The sequence below is a fragment of the Oncorhynchus masou genome, unplaced genomic scaffold (genome assembly GCF_036934945.1).
Source record: "Oncorhynchus masou masou isolate Uvic2021 unplaced genomic scaffold, UVic_Omas_1.1 unplaced_scaffold_844, whole genome shotgun sequence".
NCBI classification, from domain to species: domain Eukaryota; kingdom Metazoa; phylum Chordata; class Actinopteri; order Salmoniformes; family Salmonidae; genus Oncorhynchus; species Oncorhynchus masou.
The window spans coordinates 183,903-204,141 of record NW_027014907.1 but is presented as its reverse complement, the minus strand read 5'-3'; the positions used below and the strand labels follow the sequence as shown (position 1 = coordinate 204,141).

General features: G+C 45.1%; 1 protein-coding gene across 2 annotated transcripts in view; it reads right to left on the bottom strand.

The window, feature by feature from the left end:
- LOC135537806 (dihydropyrimidinase-related protein 2-like) overlaps positions 1-20,239 on the bottom strand; it is a 51,883-nt gene that overhangs the window by 15,252 nt on the left and 16,392 nt on the right. For both annotated transcript variants that reach the window (XM_064963815.1, XM_064963816.1), the window contains exons 4-10: positions 16,377-16,541; positions 8,210-8,271; positions 6,891-6,971; positions 5,971-6,039; positions 2,197-2,317; positions 1,884-2,040; positions 246-387 (exon numbers count right to left, since the gene is read on the bottom strand). In XM_064963815.1, coding sequence (XP_064819887.1) covers positions 246-387; positions 1,884-2,040; positions 2,197-2,317; positions 5,971-6,039; positions 6,891-6,971; positions 8,210-8,271; positions 16,377-16,541 — 797 coding nt within the window. The remainder of the gene's footprint in view (positions 1-245; positions 388-1,883; positions 2,041-2,196; positions 2,318-5,970; positions 6,040-6,890; positions 6,972-8,209; positions 8,272-16,376; positions 16,542-20,239) is intronic.

Here is a 20,239-nt window from a genome sequence, read left to right as displayed (position 1 = left end):
GAAGAATAGGAAGAAGAAGAAGAAGAAGAATAGGAAGAAGAAGAAGAAGAAGAAGAAGAAGCAACAACAACAACAGAAACAGGGGTTTCCTACGGTGGTCTAGCTGTCTAAACTGCTGCCTCCAGATCATATATACAGCTGCAGCATCACTTTGAATCAGGCCAACAGCAAAAACGCTTTATTTCCCACTGGAAAGCATACAATGGCAACAAATCAAACTTTAGAAAAGAAACAACAACACATACCACAGCCTTCTCCCAGACGATGGCTAGCCTCTCCTCGATGCCGTTAGTTCCTTCAGGGATGAGGGTGAAGTTGTCTTTCCCAACAGCCTTCTGGGCCGTCGAGAAGGTGCTGTGGCCACTGGCCGTCACCTGAAGGTCTCCACTGTGGACCAAGAGAACAGGACAGTCAGACCACTGTGGACCAAGAGAACAGGACAGTCAGACCACTGTGGACCAAGAGAACAGGACAGTCAGACCACTGTGGACCAAGAGAACAGGACAGTCAGACCACTGTGGACCAAGAGAACAGGACAGTCAGACCACAGCATAGTGAGTCATCATCTAAGAGAACAACACAGTGAGTCACCATCAGGGCTGACTAAGAGAACAACAGTGAGTCATCATCAGGGATGACTAAGAGAACAGCACAATGAGTCACCATCAGGGATGACTAAGAGAACAACACAGTGAGTCACCATCAGGGATGACTAAGAGAACAACAGTGTGTCATCATAAGGGATGACTAAGAGAACAACACAGTGAGTCACCATCTGGGATGACTAAGAGAACAACACAATGAGTTACCATCAGGGATGACTAAGAGAACAACAGTCCAATTTGTAAGTCGCTCTGGATAAGAGCGTCTGCTAAATGACTTAAATGTAAATGTAAACAGTGTGTCATCATAAGGGATGACTAAGAGAACAACACAGTGAGTCACCATCAGGGATGACTAAGAGAACAACACAGTGAGTCACCATCAGGGATGACTAAGAGAACAACACAGTGAGTCATCATCAGGGATGACTAAGAGAACAACACACTGAGTCACCATCAGGGATGACTAAGAGAACAACACAGTGAGTCATCATCAGGGATGACTAAGAGAACAACACAGTGAGTCACCATCAGGGATGACTAAGAGAACAACACAGTGAGTCACCATCAGGGATGACTAAGAGAACAACAGTGTGTCATCATAAGGGATGACTAAGAGAACAACACAGTGAGTCACTATCAGGGATGACTAAGAGAACAACACAGTGAGTCACCATCAGGGATGACTAAGAGAACAACACAGTGAGTCACCATCAGGGATGACTAAAAGAACAACAGTGAGTCATCATAAGGGATGACTAAAAGAACAGAAGCTGATTCACTAATTAATAATCTGTTTTCTGGTTGCTTTAGGGTGATTGTACTTTTTCTTCGTTGAACATAGTCCGTGAGAGCTTCCAACGGTGTCCATGAGAGCTTCCAACGGTGTCCGTGAGAGCTTCCAACGGTGTCCGTGAGAGCTTTCAACGGTGTCCGTGAGAGCTTTCAGCGGTGTCTGTGAGAGCTTCCAACGGTGTCCGTGAGAGCTTTCAACGGTGTCCGTGAGAGCTTCCAACGGTGTCCGTGAGAGCTTCTAACGGTGTCCGTGAGAGCTTCGAAGTATGTGCTAGATGCAGATAAAGTCATTCAGATATAATTCAGAAACATTCTGTCTTTATTCTAGTGTCTGTGTCTCTATGGCTACGTTTACACAGTCAGCCCAATTCTGATCTTTTGCAACACAAAATTGTATTTTTTGACCAATCAAATCAGATCTTTTGTCAATAAATGGGGAAGATCAGAATGGGGCTGCCTGTGTAAACGCAGCTTATGTGTTCTCACCAGGAAAGCAGGGAGTTGAGGTAGTCAGGGGTGCTGGGGTCTGGGCTGAGGGGCGGGGACATGACGAATGCTGCAGCCTTAGCCCAGTTCTTACTCCAATAGTGTGATCCGTCTGTCCCAAGACTGGCTGTGATTGGCTCGCCATAAACCACCATGCCTGCAAATCATCCAATGAAAAAAGACAAGTCATTTGTACAAGAAATATCTGTTTTTTCAGACATTTTGTGTTGAGCCATCAAAGTTAACAAAGAATGTATGATACAGAAGTTATTTCCGAATGAAGTTGTTATTGAATCGCCAAATCCAGTCTCACCCTTCTTCCTGGCCTTGGCGATGACATCAGCAGCCGACTTGCTCATCACCTTGGTGATGTAGAGAGGACAGTTGGCCTGCTTGGCGATTGTGATGGCCCGGTACACTGCCTCTGTCTCCACCTAGTGGTCACAAATTAAACACCTTACTGTAACATCTCAACCAACATTTATTTTTTATTTAACTCAGCAAGTCAGTTAATGTTAAGGAGGCTGCGAATTTTCGCAGCTTTTTGTTAAAAATCGCGCAAAATTTCAACGTCCTGCTAGTCATACCAGGAATATAGTATATGCATATGATTAGTATGTGTAGATAGAAAACCCTCTGAAGTTTATAAAACTGGTTAAATGATGTCTGTGACTATAACAGAATGTGTGTCGGAGGCAAAATCCCAAGGAAAACTGTTCACAAAAAACACGAAAAAAATATCAATACGCCAGTCTCTGTATTGTCTATGGCAAGGGAAAATAGATAGCTCCCGGTTTACAGTTCCTACAGCTTCCACACGATGTCGCCAGTATTGGGAATTGTGTTGAAGTTAATCCTTGGTCAAATGAGTAATAGGCACTTCCTGTCGTCGAGTCTCCCAGAGGAAGTTGTGAAAGGTAGAATATGGACGATGATTTCAAGACTTGCTGCTATTGAATACAGATCGCCCCGTGATCAATTTGATCATTTATTAACGTTTACTAATACCTAAAGTTGGATTACAAAAGTAGTTTGAAGTGTTTTGTCAAAGTTTATAGGCAACTTTTTTAATTTAAAAAAATGTTGTTGCGTTTTGAAACAGAGTTTTTTCCTGGATCTGACCGTGTTCATAAATGGACATTTTGGGTATACATGGACTGATTTAATCGAAAAAAAAGACCCAATTGTGATGTTTATGGGACATATAGGAGTGCCAACAAAGAAGCTCATCAAAGGTAATGAATGTTTTATATTTTATTTCTGCGTTCTGTGTAGCGCCGGCTACACTAATGATTTTGTTTACGTCCCCTTCGTGTATTTCGGGAGGGTTGCATGCTATCAGATAATAGCTTCTCATGCTTTCGCCGAAAAGCATTTTAAAAATCTGACATGTTGGCTAGATTCACAACGAGTGTAGCTTTAATTGAATACCCTGCATGTGTGTTTTAATGAAAGTTTGAGTTGTATCGAGTACTATTAGTTGGCGCTCTGGAATTTCCGCTGATTTTGATCCCTGTACAGGGACAGCAGCCATAGGAGGTTTTAAGAACAAATTCTTATTTACAATGATGGCCTAGGAACAGTGGGTTAACTGCCTTGTCAGCAGTTAATGTTTACCTTGTCAGCTCGGGGATTCAATATAGCAACCTTTCAGTTACTGGCCCAACGCTCTAATCACTAGGCTACCTGCTCTAACCCCTAGACAACCTGCTCTAACCACTAAGCAACCTGCTCTAACCACTAGGCTACCTGCTCTAACCACTAGGCTACCTGCTCTAATCACTAGGCTACTTGCTCTAACCACTAAGCAACCTGCTCTAACCACTAGGCTACCTGCTCTAACCACTAGGCTACCTGCTCTAACCACTAGGCTACCTGCTCTAACCTCCAGGCTACCTGCTCTAACCACTAGGCTACCTGCTCTAACCACTAGGCTACCTGCTCTAACCACTAGGCTACCTGTTCTAACCACTAGGCTGCCTGCTCTAACCACTAGGCTGCCTGCTCTAACCACTAGGCTGCCTGCTCTAACCACTAGGCTTCCTGTTCTAACCACTAGGCTACCTGCTCTAACCACTAGGCTGCCTGCTCTAACCACTAGGCTGCCTGCTCTAACCACTAGGCTGCCTGCTCTAACCACTAGGCTGCCTGCTCTAACCACTAGGCTACCTGCTCGAACTACTAGGCTACCTGCTTTAACCACTAGGCTACCTGCTCTAACCACTAGGCTACCTGCTCTAACCACTAGGCTACCTGCTCTAACCACTAGGCTACCTGCTCTAACCACTAGGCTACCTGGCTCTAATCACTAGGCTACCTGCTCTAATCACTAGGCTGCCTGCTCTAACCACTAGGCTACCTGCTCTAACAACTAGGCTACCTGCTCTAACCACTAGGCTACCTGCTCTAACCACTAGGCTACCTGCTCTAACCACTAGGCTACCTGCTCTAACCACTAGGCTACCTGCTCTAACCACTAGGCTACCTGCAGCCATAAATCACGGTTTCTACTAGTTACAACAGCCACAAAGTCATAATTGGCAATATCGTAAATTTTAAAATGTATTTTAAGTTCGGCTTAGGCATAAGGTTTGCAGTGTGGTTCAGGTTACACACCAAAAGTGTCCACAGGAAAACACTTTTTGATTCCAGGTAGAACCCTTTTTGATTCCAGGTAGAACCCTTTTTGATTCCAGGTAGAACCCTTTTTGATTCCAGGTAGAACCCTTCTGAGTCCAGGTAGAACCCTTTTTGATTCCAGGTAGAACCCTTTTTGATTCCAGGTAGAACCCTTTTTTGTTCTAGGTAGAACTCTTTTGGGTTCTATGTAAAAACCCTTTGTAGAAAGGGTTCTACATGAAAACTTGGTTTCCTCTATCGTAATCGCTCCTCTTTCACCCCAGCTGCCAAACTAACCCTGATTCAGATGACCATCCTACCCATGCTAGATTACGGAGACACAATTTATAGATCGACAGGTAAGGGTGCTCTCGAGCGGCTAGATGTTCTTTACCATTCGGCCATCAGATTTGCCACCAATGCCCCTGATAGGACGCATCACTGCACTCTATACTCCTCTGTAAACTGGTCATCTCTTTATACCCGTCGCAAGACCCACTGGTTGATGCTTATGTATAAAACCCTCTTAGGCCTCACTTCCCTCTATCTGAGATATCTACTGCAGCCCTCATCCTCCACATACAACACCCGTTCTGCCAGTCACATTCTGTTAAAGGTCCCTGAAGCACACACATTCCTGGGTCGCTAGTCTTTTCAGTTCTCTGCAGCTAGAGACTGGAACGAGCTGCAACAAACACTCAAACTGGACAGTTTCATCTCAATCTCTTCATTCAAAGACTCAATCATGGACACTCTTACTGACAGTTGTGGCTGCTTTGCGTGATGTATTGTTGTCTCTACCTTCTTGCCCTTTGTGCTGTTGTCTGTGCCCAATAATGTTTGTACCATGTTGTGATGCTACCATGTTGTGTTGTCATGTGTTGCTGCCTTGCTATGTTGTTGTCTTAGGTCACTCTTATGTAGTGTTGTGTTGTGTCGTAGTGCTGTGTGTTTTGTTCTATATTTAGATTTTATTTATTTATTTTGAATCCCAGCCCCCATCCCCGCAGGAGGCCTTTTGCCTTTTGGTAGGCCGTCAGTGTAAATAAGAATGTTTTGAACTGACTTGCCAGTTAAATAAAGATACAAAAACCACTCCGATCCTGGTTCCTCTCTAGGTTTCTTCCTAGGTTCCTTCCTTTCTAGAGAGTTGTTCCGAGCCACAGTGCTTCTACATCGACATTGCTTGCTCTTTGGGGTTTTAGCACTTTGTGACTACAGCTGATGTAAAAAGGGCTTTAATAAAATACATTTGATTGATTTATTGAGATTACAATATTCAGTCTCATTTCCATTATTATTGAGAGTGGAAAATTCATCCACAAGGTATTTTCAACAAGCAATGGCATGTCTAGTCTCCCGGTTTTAAACCACTCTGTCACTAACAGTAACACTGGCTCATAACAAGATACTGTAGTGTGGTCATGTAAATGAGGCTATTGTTTACACAGAGACAGGAAGTCCCTACCTCCTCTGGGTGACACAGCACATGTCCCTCAGGCCCAGTGATCCCCAGCTCCAGTAGTCGCTTCTGCTCCTATATAGATAGAAGGGGTAAGACGGAAACTAAACTTCACACGGTGCAATCAAAGACAGCAGTTTATTCTGCTCCTATATAGATAGAAGGGGTAAGACGGAAACTAAACTTCACACGGTGCAATCAAAGACAGCAGTTTATTCTGCTCCTATATAGATAGAAGGGGTAAGACGGAAACTAAACTTCACACGGTGCAATCAAAGACAGCAGTTTATTCTGCTCCTATATAGATAGAAGGGGTAAGACGGAAACTAAACTTCACACGGTGCAATCAAAGACAGCAGTTTATTCTGCTCCTATATAGATAGAAGGGGTAAGACGGAAACTAAACTTCACACGGTGCAATCAAAGACAGCAGTTTATTCTGCTCCTATATAGATAGAAGGGGTAAGACGGAAACTAAACTTCACACGGTGCAATCAAAGACAGCAGTTTATTCTGCTCCTATATAGATAGAAGGGGTAAGACGGAAACTAAACTTCACACGGTGCAATCAAAGACAGCAGTTTATTCTGCTCCTATATAGATAGAAGGGGTAAGACGGAAACTAAACTTCACACGGTGCAATCAAAGACAGCAGTTTATTCTGCTCCTATATAGATAGAAGGGGTAAGACGGAAACTAAACTTCACACGGTGCAATCAAAGACAGCAGTTTATTCTGCTCCTATATAGATAGAAGGGGTAAGACGGAAACTAAACTTCACACGGTGCAATCAAAGACAGCAGTTTATTCTGCTCCTATATAGATAGAAGGGGTAAGACGGAAACTGAAGATGTCCTTTGCCCAGGAGAGATATGCCCAGTCACTGTCAAAGGCCAGTCTTTCAAGTCAACAGTACAGCAGCCTACCTCGTCAATGATGTCTCCGTTCTCAGCGTGAACCTGAGCGATGGCGCCCAGGTCTCTAATGATACCAAACATCTCATACATCTGGCAGGGGAAAGAGATAAAACAAGGAGGGGGGGTCATCAAAATGCAGAGGACCAGAGCTCCACACTCTCATGCTCTACTGTAGGGGTGGTGAGGTAACACAGTAGGGGTGGTGAGGTAATACAGTAGGGGTGGTGAGGTAACACAGTAGGGGTGGTGAGGTAACACAGTAGGGGTGGTGAGGTAACACAGTAGGGGTGGTGAGGTAACACAGTAGGGGTGGTGAGGTAACACAGTAGGAGTGGTGAGGTAATACAGTAGGGGTGGTGAGGTAACACAGTAGGGGTGGTGAGGTAACACAGTAGGGGTGGTGAGGTAACACAGTAGGAGTGGTGAGGTAATACAGTAGGGGTGGTGAGGTAACACGGTAGGGGTGGTGAGGTAATACAGTAGGGGTGGTGAGGTAACACGGTAGGGGTGGTGAGGTAACACAGTAGGGGTGGTGAGGTAACACAGTAGGGGTGGTGAGGTAACACAGTAGGAGTGGTGAGGTAATACAGTAGGGGTGGTGAGGTAACACGGTAGGGGTGGTGAGGTAATACAGTAGGGGTGGTGAGGTAACACGGTAGGGGTGGTGAGGTAACACAGTAGGGGTGGTGAGGTAATACAGTAGGGGTGGTGAGGTAACACAGTAGGGGTGGTGAGGTAACACAGTAGGGTGGTGAGGTAACACAGTAGGGGTGGTGAGGTAATACAGTAGGGGTGGAGAGGTAACACAGTAGGGGTGGTGAGGTAATACAGTAGGGGTGGTGAGGTAATACAGTAGGGGTGGTGAGGTAACACAGTAGGGGTGGTGAGGTAATACAGTATGGGTGGTGAGGTAACACAGTAGGGGTGGTGAGGTAATACAGTAGGGGTGGTGAGGTAATACAGTAGGGGTGGTGAGGTAACACAGTAGGGGTGGTGAGGTAACACAGTAGGGGTGGTGAGGTAACACAGTAGGGGTGGTGAGGTAACACAGTACGGGTGGTGAGGTAACACGGTAGGGGTGGTGAGGTAACACAGTAGGGGTGGTGAGGTAACACAGTACGGGTGGTGAGGTAACACGGTAGGGGTGGTGAGGTTACACAGTAAGGGGAGTGCTGATCAAATGGATTGTTTTACTCAAGAGAACGTCCTCAGATGAGAGCGTGAGAGTACGGAGCATGGTAGTATGCATATTGAGAAACAACCAAGGTCATTGTTTACATTACATTTCAGAGACGTCTGAATAAATAGGTTGAAGATATAAAACTTACCTGACTATCTGAGCTCTGGAATTTGTCCTTGTAAGCCATGAAGATCAAGAAGGAATTGACTCCTGGAAAAATTCAAACACATTTCAAACCATTTCAAGGAATTGAATTTCTCGCATTTGAAAATCACAAGCATGTGCAGATGTGTCTATATGTCTGTGAGCTCCTGTGTGTGATTAGGGTTGTGTGGTTGTGTGGTTGTGTGTTTGTGTGGTTGTGTGGTTGTGTGTGTGTGTGTGTGTGTGAGTGAGTGAGTGAGTGAGTGAGTGAGTGAGTGAGTGAGTGAGTGAGTGAGTGAGTGGTTTTGTGTGTGTGAGTGAGTGAGTGAGTGAGTGGTTTTGTGGGTGTGAGTGCATGAGTGAGTGTAGTTCAGCTGGGTGAGAGAGAGTTGGTGGGCTGGCTGGCTGTCTGTGTGGATTAGTGGGTGTGTCTGTGTGGATTAGTGAGTGTGTCTGTGTGGATTAGTGAGTGTGTCTGTGTGGATTAGTGAGTGTAGTTCAGCTGGGTGAGAGAGAGTTGGTGGGCTGCCTGGCTGTCTGTGTGGATTAGTGAGTGTGTCTGTGTGGATTAGTGAGTGTGTCTGTGTGGATTAGTGAGTTTAGTTCAGCTGGGTGAGAGAGAGTTGGTGGGCTGCCTGGCTGTCTGTGTGGATTAGTGAGTGTGTCTGTGTGGATTAGTGAGTGTGTCTGTGTGGATTAGTGAGTGTGTCTGTGTGGATTAGTGAGTGTGTCTGTGTGGATTAGTGAGTGTGTCTGTGTGGATTAGTGAGTGTGTCTGTGTGGATTAGTGAGTGTGTCTGTGTGGATTAGTGAGTGTGTCTGTGTGGATTAGTGAGTGTGTCTGTGTGGATTAGTGAGTGTGTCTGTGTGGATTAGTGAGTGTGTCTGTGTGGATTAGTGAGTGTGTCTGTGTGGATTAGTGAGTGTGTCTGTGTGGATTAGTGAGTGTGTCTGTGTGGATTAGTGAGTGTGTCTGTGTGGATTAGTGAGTGTGTCTGTGTGGATTAGTGAGTGTTGTTCAGCTGGTTGAGAGAGAGTTGGTGGGCTGGCTGGCTGTCTGTGTGGATTAGTGAGTGTGTCTGTGGATTAGTGAGTGTAGTTCAGCTGGGTGAGAGAGAGTTTGTGGGCTGACTGGCTGTCTGTGTGGATTAGTGAGTGTAGTTCAGCTGGGTGAGAGAGAGTTGGTGGGCTGACTGGCTGTCCGTGTGGATTAGTGAGTGTGTCTGTGTGGATTAGTGAGTGTTGTTCAGCTGGTTGAGAGAGAGTTGGTGGGCTGGCTGGCTGTCTGTGTGGATTAGTGAGTGTGTCTGTGTGGATTAGTGAGTGTAGTTCAGCTGGGTGAGAGAGAGTTGGTGGGCTGACTGGCTGTCTGTGTGGATTAGTGAGAGTGGACATCATCTCGCGTACAGTGTGTGTCTCTAGTGTTGTGTTGTCACCTGCAGTAATCGTCTAGCTGCATGGACACAGGTGTGTGTGTTCCTGTGTGTGTGTGTGTGTGTGTGTGTGTGTGTGTGTGTGTGTGTGTGTGTGTGTGTGTGTGTGTGTGTGTGTGTGTTCCATGGACATGAGGGAGGCTTGGTAGAGCAGCAGTGTGTGTGTGTGTGTGTGTGTGTGTGTGTGTGTGTGTGTGTGTGTGTGTGTGTGTGTGTGTGTGTGTGTGTGTGTGTGTGTGTGTGTGTGTGTGTGTGGCATTGATATGAGGGAGGCAGAGCAGAAGGAAAGCAGCTCTTCATGAGACTCACGGGGGATTCAAAGTTAAACCACTGTATTCTCCTAACAGCAGAGTATCAGATACATTACCACAACACAGTATCAGATACATTACCACAACACCATGAACAACACAGTATCAGATACATTACCACAACACCATTAACAGCTGAACATGACCCCTTTCAAGTGTTATTTGTGGTAATATCATCTAATGTATTCTCATCTAGTAGTTATATGGTAGGGAAACGATATAAGAGTCATATTGGGTGGTTTGGTGTCAGACAGATTGAGATCTGAAGAGAGACACAGGTACTATCTACAAAGGTACTATCTTCACAAGTAGATCCAGAACATCAGGTACTATCTACACAGGTAGATCCAGAACATCAGGTACTATCTACACAGGTAGATCCAGAACATCAGATACTATCTACACAGATAGATCCAGAACATCAGGTACTATCTACACAGGTAGATCCAGAACATCAGGTACTATCTACACAGGTAGATCCAGTACATCAGATACTATCTACACAGGTAGATCCAGAACATCAGGTACTATCTACACAGGTAGATACAGAACATCAGATACTATCTACACAGGTAGATCCAGAACATCAGGTACTATCTACACAGGTAGATCCAGAACATCAGGTACTATCTACACAGGTAGATCCAGAACATCAGGTACTATCTACACAGGTAGATCCAGAACATCAGGTACTATCTACACAGGTAGATCCAGAACATCAGGTACTATCTACACAGGTAGATCCAGAACATCAGGTACTATCTACACAGGTAGATCCAGAACATCAGGTACTGTCTACACAGGTAGATCCAGGACATCAGGTACTATCTACACAGGTAGATCCAGTACATCAGGTACTATCTACACAGGTAGATCCAGAACATCAGGTACTATCTACACAGGTAGATCCAGAACATCAGGTACTATCTACACAGGTAGATCCAGAACATCAGGTACTATCTACACAGGTAGATCCAGAACATCAGAACATCAGGTACTATCTACACAGGTAGATCCAGTACATCAGGTACTATCTACACAGGTAGATCCAGAACATCAGGTACTATCTACACAGGTAGATCCAGAACATCAGGTACTATCTACACAGGTAGATCCAGTACATCAGGTACTATCTACACAGGTAGATCCAGAACATCAGGTACTATCTACACAGGTAGATCCAGAACATCAGGTACTATCTACACAGGTAGATCCAGTACATCAGGTACTATCTACACAGGTAGATCCAGAACATCAGGTACTATCTACACAGGTAGATCCAGAACATCAGGTACTATCTACACAGGTAGATCCAGAACATCAGGTACTATCTACACAGGTAGATCCAGTACATCAGGTACTATCTACACAGGTAGATCCAGTACATCAGGTACTATCTACACAGGTAGATCCAGAACATCAGGTACTATCTACACAGGTAGATCCAGAACATCAGGTACTATCTACACAGGTAGATCCAGAACATCAGGTACTATCTACACAGGTAGATCCAGAACATCAGGTACTATCTCAGGTAGATCCAGAACATCAGGTACTATCTACACAGGTAGATCCAGAACATCAGGTACTATCTACACAGGTAGATCCAGAACATCAGGTACTATCTACACAGGTAGATCCAGAACATCAGGTACTATCTACACAGGTAGATCCAGAACATCAGGTACTATCTACACAGGTAGATCCAGAACATCAGGTACTATCTACACAGGTAGATCAGAACATCAGGTACTATCTACACAGGTAGATCCAGAACATCAGGTACTATCTACACAGGTAGATCCAGAACATCAGGTACTATCTACACAGGTAGATCCAGAACATCAGGTACTATCTACACAGGTAGATCCAGAACATCAGGTACTATCTACACAGGTAGATCCAGAACATCAGGTACTATCTACACAGGTAGATCCAGAACATCAGGTACTATCTACACAGGTAGATCCAGAACATCAGGTACTATCTACACAGGTAGATCCAGAACATCAGGTACTATCTACACAGGTAGATCCAGAACATCAGGTACTATCAGGTAGATCCAGAACAGGTAGATCCAGAACATCAGGTACTATCTACACAGGTAGATCCAGAACATCAGGTACTATCTACACAGGTAGATCCAGAACATCAGGTACTATCTACACAGGTAGATCCAGAACATCAGGTACTATCTACACAGGTAGATCCAGAACATCAGGTACTATCTACACAGGTAGATCCAGAACATCAGGTACTATCTACACAGGTAGATCCAGAACATCCAGAACACAGGTAGATCCAGAACATCAGGTACTATCTACACAGGTAGATCCAGAACATCAGGTACTATCTACACAGGTAGATCCAGAACATCAGGTACTATCTACACAGGTAGATCCAGAACATCAGGTACTATCTACACAGGTAGATCCAGAACATCAGGTACTATCTACACAGGTAGATCCAGAACATCAGGTACTATCTACACAGGTAGATCCAGAACATCAGGTACTATCTACACAGGTAGATCCAGAACATCAGGTACTATCTACACAGGTAGATCCAGAACATCAGGTACTATCAGGTAGATACACAGGTAGATCCAGAACATCAGGTACTATCTACACAGGTAGATCCAGAACATCAGGGATCCAGAACACAGGTATCTACACAGGTAGATCCAGAACATCAGGTACTATCTACACAGGTAGATCCAGAACATCAGGTACTATCTACACAGGTAGATCCAGAACATCAGGTACTATCTACACAGGTAGATCCAGAACATCAGGTACTATCTACACAGGTAGATCCAGAACATCAGGTACTATCTACACAGGTAGATCCAGAACATCAGGTACTATCTACACAGGTAGATCCAGAACATCAGGTACTATCTACACAGGTAGATCCAGAACATCAGGTACTATCTACACAGGTAGATCCAGAACATCAGGTACTATCTACACAGGTAGATCCAGAACATCAGGTACTATCTACACAGGTAGATCCAGAACATCAGGTACTATCTACACAGGTAGATCCAGAACATCAGGTACTATCTACACAGGTAGATCCAGAACATCAGGTACTATCTACACAGGTAGATCCAGAACATCAGGTACTATCTACACAGGTAGATCCAGAACATCAGGTACTATCTACACAGGTAGATCCAGAACATCAGGTACTATCTACACAGGTAGATCCAGAACATCAGGTACTATCTACACAGGTAGATCCAGAACATCAGGTACTATCTACACAGGTAGATCCAGAACATCAGGTACTATCTAGGTAGATCCAGAACATCAGGTACTATCTACACAGGTAGATCCAGAACATCAGGTACTATCTACACAGGTAGATCCAGAACATCAGGTACTATCTACACAGGTAGATCCAGAACATCAGGTACTATCTACACAGGTAGATCCAGAACATCAGGTACTATCTACACAGGTAGATCCAGAACATCAGGTACTATCTACACAGGTAGATCCAGAACATCAGGTACTATCTACACAGGTAGATCCAGAACATCAGGTACTATCTACACAGGTAGATCCAGAACATCAGGTACTATCTACACAGGTAGATCCAGAACATCAGGTACTATCTACACAGGTAGATCCAGAACATCAGGTACTATCTACACAGGTAGATCCAGAACATCAGGTACTATCTACACAGGTAGATCCAGAACATCAGGTACTATCTACACAGGTAGATCCAGAACATCAGGTACTATCTACACAGGTAGATCCAGAACATCAGGTACTATCTACACAGGTAGATCCAGAACATCAGGTACTATCTACACAGGTAGATCCAGAACATCAGGTACTATCTACACAGGTAGATCCAGAACATCAGGTACTATCTACACAGGTAGATCCAGAACATCAGGTACTATCTACACAGGTAGATCCAGAACATCAGGTACTATCTACACAGGTAGATCCAGAACATAGGATCCACAGGTAGATCCAGAACATCAGGTACTATCTACACAGGTAGATCCAGAACATCAGGTACTATCTACACAGGTAGATCCAGAACATCAGGTACTATCTACACAGGTAGATCCAGAACATCAGGTACTATCTACACAGGTAGATCCAGAACCAGACACATCAGGTACTATCTACACAGGTAGATCCAGAACATCAGGTACTATCTACACAGGTAGATCCAGAACATCAGGTACTATCTACACAGGTAGATCCAGAACATCAGGTACTATCTACACAGGTAGATCCAGAACATCAGGTACTATCTACACAGGTAGATCCAGAACATCAGGTACTATCTACACAGGTAGATCCAGAACATCAGGTACTATCTACACAGGTAGATCCAGAACATCAGGTACTATCTACACAGGTAGATCCAGACATCAGGTACATCAGTACTATCTACACAGGTAGGTACATATCTACACAGGTAGATCCAGTACATCAGGTACTATCTACACAGGTAGATCCAGAACATCAGGTACTATCTACACAGATCCAGTAGATCCAGAACATCAGGTACTATCTACACAGGTAGATCCAGAACATCAGGTACTATCTACACAGGTAGATCCAGAACATCAGGTACTATCTACACAGGTAGATCCAGAACATCAGGTACTATCTACACAGGTAGATCCAGAACATCAGGTACTATCTACACAGGTAGATCCAGAACATCAGGTACTATCTACACAGGTAGATCCAGAACATCAGGTACTATCTACACAGGTAGATCCAGAACATCAGGTACTATCTACACAGGTAGATCCAGAACATCAGGTACTATCTACACAGGTAGATCCAGAACATCAGGTACTATCTACACAGGTAGATCCAGAACATCAGGTACTATCTACACAGGTAGATCCAGAACATCAGGTACTATCTACACAGGTAGATCCAGAACATCAGGTACTATCTACACAGGTAGATCCAGAACATCAGGTACTATCTACACAGGTAGATCCAGAACATCAGGTACTATCTACACAGGTAGATCCAGAACATCAGGTACTATCTACACAGGTAGATCCAGAACATCAGGTACTATCTACACAGGTAGATCCAGAACATCAGGTACTATCTACACAGGTAGATCCAGAACATCAGGTACTATCTACACAGGTAGATCCAGAACATCAGGTACTATCTAGACAGAACAGGTAGATCCAGAACATCAGGTACTATCTACACAGGTAGAACATCCAGAACATCAGGTACTACTATCTACACAGGTAGATCCAGAACATCAGGTACTATCTACACAGGTAGATCCAGAACATCAGGTACTATCTACACAGGTAGATCCAGAACATCAGGTACTATCTACACAGGTAGATCCAGAACATCAGGTACTATCTACACAGGTAGATCCAGAACATCAGGTACTATCTACACAGGTAGATCCAGAACATCAGGTACTATCTACACAGGTAGATCCAGAACATCAGGTACTATCTACACAGGTAGATCCAGAACATCAGGTACTATCTACACAGGTAGATCCAGAACATCAGGTACTATCTACACAGATCCAGAACATAGGTACTATCAGGTAGATCCAGAACATCAGGTACATCTCAGGTAGATACATCAGGTACTATCACAGGTAGATCCAGAACATCAGGTACTATCTACACAGGTAGATCCAGAACATCAGGTACTATCTACACAGGTAGATCCAGAACATCAGGTACTATCTACACAGGTAGATCCAGAACATCAGGTACTATCTACACAGGTAGATCCAGAACATCAGGTACTATCTACACAGGTAGATCCAGAACATCAGGTACTATCTACACAGGTAGATCCAGAACATCAGGTACTATCTACACAGGTAGATCCAGAACATCAGGTACTATCTACACAGGTAGATCCAGAACATCAGGTACTATCTACACAGGTAGATCCAGAACATCAGGTACTATCTACACAGGTAGATCCAGAACATCAGGTACTATCTACACAGGTAGATCCAGAACATCAGGTACAGGTAGATCTATCTACACAGGTAGATCCAGAACATCAGGTACTATCTACACAGGTAGATCCAGAACATCAGGTACTATCTACACAGGTAGATCCAGAACATCAGGTACTATCTACACAGGTAGATCCAGAACATCAGGTACTATCTACACAGGTAGATCCAGAACATCAGGTACTATCTACACAGGTAGATCCAGAACATCAGGTACTATCTACACAGGTAGATCCAGAACATCAGGTACTATCTACACAGGTAGATCCAGAACATCAGGTACTATCTACACAGGTAGATCCAGAACATCAGGTACTATCTACACAGGTAGATCCAGAACATCAGGTACTATCTACACAGGTAGATCCAGAACATCAGGTACTATCTACACAGGTAGATCCAGAACATCCTGAAACAATACCTTTATTCTTCACGAGACTCTCCATCTCTTCAAAGAGTCCGTCGTGCCAGCGGGTGATGTCCATGTGGAGGGAGTAATCACAGCAGGACCCCCTGTCTGCTATGTCCTTCCACTGGTCGTAGGCCCCCAGGAGGCTGGCTCCAGGCTCAGGGACCACATGGTCAACTAGAGGACGGGAGAGAAGAGGAGGACCAGGTCAACTATAGGAGAAGAGAGAAGAGGAGGACCAGGTCAACTAGAGGACAGGAGAGAAGAAGAAGGCCAGGTCAACTATAGGACAGGAGAGAAGAAGAAGACCAGGTCAACTATAGGATAGGAGAGAAGAGGAGGACCAGGTCAACTATAGGATAAGAGAGAAGAAGAGGACCAGGTCAACTATAGGACAGGAGAGAAGAAGAGGACCAGGTCAACTATAGGACAGGAGAGAAGAAGAAGACCAGGTCAACTAGAGGACAGGAGAGAAGAAGAAGAGGACCAGGTCAACTATAGGAAAGGAGAGAAGAAGAAGACCAGGTCAACTAGAGGACAGGAGAGAAGAAGAGGACCAGGTCAACTATAGGACAGGAGAGAAGAAGAGGACGACCAGGTCAACTATAGGACAGGAGAGAAGAAGAGGACCAGGTCAACTATAGGACAGGAGAGAAGAAGAAGAGGACCAGGTCAACTATAGGACAGGAGAGAAGAAGAGGAGGACAGGGTCAACTATAGGACAGGAGAGAAGAAGAGGACCAGGTCAACTATAGGACAGGAGAGAAGAAGAAGAGGACCAGGTCAACTATAGGACAGGAGAGAAGAAGAGGAGGACAGGGTCAACTATAGGACAGGAGAGAAGAAGAGGAGGACAGGGTCAACTATAGCACAGGAGAGAAGAAGAGGACCAGGTCAACTATAGGACAGGAGAGAAGAAGAGGACAGGGTCAACTATGGGACTGACAGGGGAGAGAGGAAACCACACACTGAGCTGTGAACTTCAACTCAGTTTCTTTCATTCAAGATCGATGACGATCCACGAATAACGTAGACGACGCAAAGTCAAAAAGTATCCATTTAAAACATCAGGCTGATATTTCCTCCAATGTTCCATCCCTAAAAACACAGTTCACATAACAGCCATATGGGGGTCTGTGCTGCTGTTTACACAGATCCAATAGGAGCAGGGGGACGGTTTGAGGGTAAGGAGTTCAGAGCAAAGTCTCTCTGACAGGCTGCGATAGCATGACCCTGTTTCAGATGATCTAACTGCAGCACTCAGACATGGTCTCCTCTCCTCCAGCTCTCCTCCGTCGCCCCCTTTTTCTCCCCCCCCCCCCCCGTCTCTAACCGCTCAGAGAGATTCCCTCTCAGCCTGTCTCACTCGCTGCCACAAAGGAACACAAATTGTCTCCCTCTGATCTGACCCAGAGGCAGCTGCCCTACCCCTCCCTCTCTCTCCCTATACCACCTCCATCCCTCTCCCTGTTCCACCTCCCTCCATCCCTCTCCCTATACCACCTCCTTCTCTCTCCCTATACCACCTCCTTCTCTCTCCCTATACCACCTCCTTCTCTCTCCCTATACCACCTCCTTCTCTCTCCCTATACCACCTCCTTCTCTCTCCCTATACCACCTCCTTCTCTCTCCCTATACCACATCCTTCTCTCTCCCTATACCACCTCCATCCCTCTCCCTGTTCCACCTCCCTCCATCCCTCTCCCTGTTCCACCTCCCTCCCTCCCTCCCTCCCTCTCCCAACACCACCCCTCTCTCCCTATAACAACTCTCTCTCCCTGTACCACCGTCTCCTCCCTCCCTCTCCCTATACCACCTCTCTCCCTGTACCAGCCCCTCCTCCCTCCCTCTCCCTGTTCCACCTCCCTCCCTCCCTCCCTCCCTCCCTCCCTCTCCCTATACCACCTCTCTCTCACTGTACCACCCCTCCCCCCTCCCTCCCTCTCCCTATACCACCTCTATCTCCCTGTACCACCCCTCCTCCCTCCCCTCCCTCTCCCTATACCACCTCTATCTCCCTGTACCACCCCTCCTCCCTCCCTCCCTCTCCCTATACCACCTCTCTCTCCCTGTACCACCCCTCCTCCCTCCCTCCCTCTCCCTGTACCACCCCCTCCTCCCTCCCCCCTCTCCCTATACCACCTCCCTCCCTCTCCCTATACCACCTCCCTCTCCCTGTACCCCTCCCTCCCTCCCTCCCTCCCTCCCTCCCTCCCTCCCTCCCTCCCTCCCTCCCTCCCTCCCTCCCTCCCTCCCTCCCTCCCTCCCTCCCTCCCTCCCTCCCTCTCCCTATACCACCTCTCTCTCCCTGTACCACCCCTCCCTCCCTCCCTCCCTCCCTCCCTCCCTCCCTCCCTCCCTCCCTCCCTCCCTCCCTCCCTCCCTCCCTCCCTCCCTCTCCCTGTACCACACCCTCCTCCCTCCCTCCCTCCCTCTCCCTATACCACCCCCAACCTCCTTCTCTTCAAACTGTCAATCTCCCTATACTGGATCTACCTCTCCCTCAGTGCTATATAATATATTGTCTATGTGGACTGGATAGACTCTATAGTGTTAGATCTCTCTATCTCTCCCTCAGTGCCATATAATATATTATCTCTGTGGACTGGAAATACTCTATAGTGTTAGATCTCTCCTTCAGTGCAATATAATATATTATCTCTGTGGACTGAAAAGACTCTATAGTGTTAGATCTCTCCCTCAGTGCTATATAATATATTATCTCTGTGGACTGAAAATACTCTATAGTGTTAGATCTCTCTATCTCTCCCTCATTGCTATATAATATATTATCTCTGTGGACTGAAAAGACTCTATAGTATTAGAGACAGTTAAGCTAACGTGGGCTAATGTGATTCGCATGAGGTTGTAAGTTACATGAATATTTCTCAGGACAGAGACATATGTGATACTGACAGAATGATTAAATTATTGTTAATCTAACTGCACTGTCCAAGTTACAGTGAAGGAATACCATACTATTGTTTGAGGAGAGTGCACAATTTTGAACATGAAAAGTTATTAATAAACAAATTAGGCACATTTGGGTAGACTTGATACAACATTTTGAACAGAGATGCAATGGTTCATTGGATCAGCCTAACACTTTGCACATGCAGTGCTGCCATCTAGTGGACAACGGCTAAATTGCATCTGGGCTGGAATAATATTTATGGCCTTTCTCTTGCATTTCAAAGATGATAGTACAAAAAAAATACAGAAGAACGTTTGGTATTTTCTTTGTATTATCTTTTACCAGATCTATTGTGTTTTATTTTCCTACATTCCCTTCACATTTACACAAACTTCAAGTGTTTCCTTTCAAATGGTATCAAGAATATGCATATCCTTGCTTCAGGGCCTGAACTACAGGCAGTTAGATTTGGGTATATCAAATACCCAGATCCTTAACAAGAGGTTTTAAGGTTAGGGTTAGATAGGGTCAGTTGAGGTTTTGGTTAGTTAAGGTTAGAGTTAGTTAGGGTTAGTTAGGGTTAGTTAGGGTTAAATAGGGTTAGTTGAGGTTTGGGTTAGTTAAGGTTAGAGTTAGTTAAGGTTAGTTAGGGTTAGTTAAGGTTAGTTATGTTTAGTTAGAGTTAGTTAGGGTTAGTTAAGGTTAGGGTTAGTTAGCGTTAGTTATGGTTAGTTAGCGTTAGTTATGGTTAGTTAGGGTTAGTTAAGGTTGGGGTTAGTTAAGGTTAGGGTTAGTTAAGGTTAGTTATGGATAGTTAAGGTTAGCGTTAGTTAAGGTTATGGTTAGTTAAGGTTAGGGTTAGTTACGGTTAGGGTTACTTAGGGTTAGTTAAGGATAGGGTTAGTTAATGTTGGGGTTAGTTAGGGTTAGTTAAGGCTAGTTAAGGTTAGGGTTAGTTAGG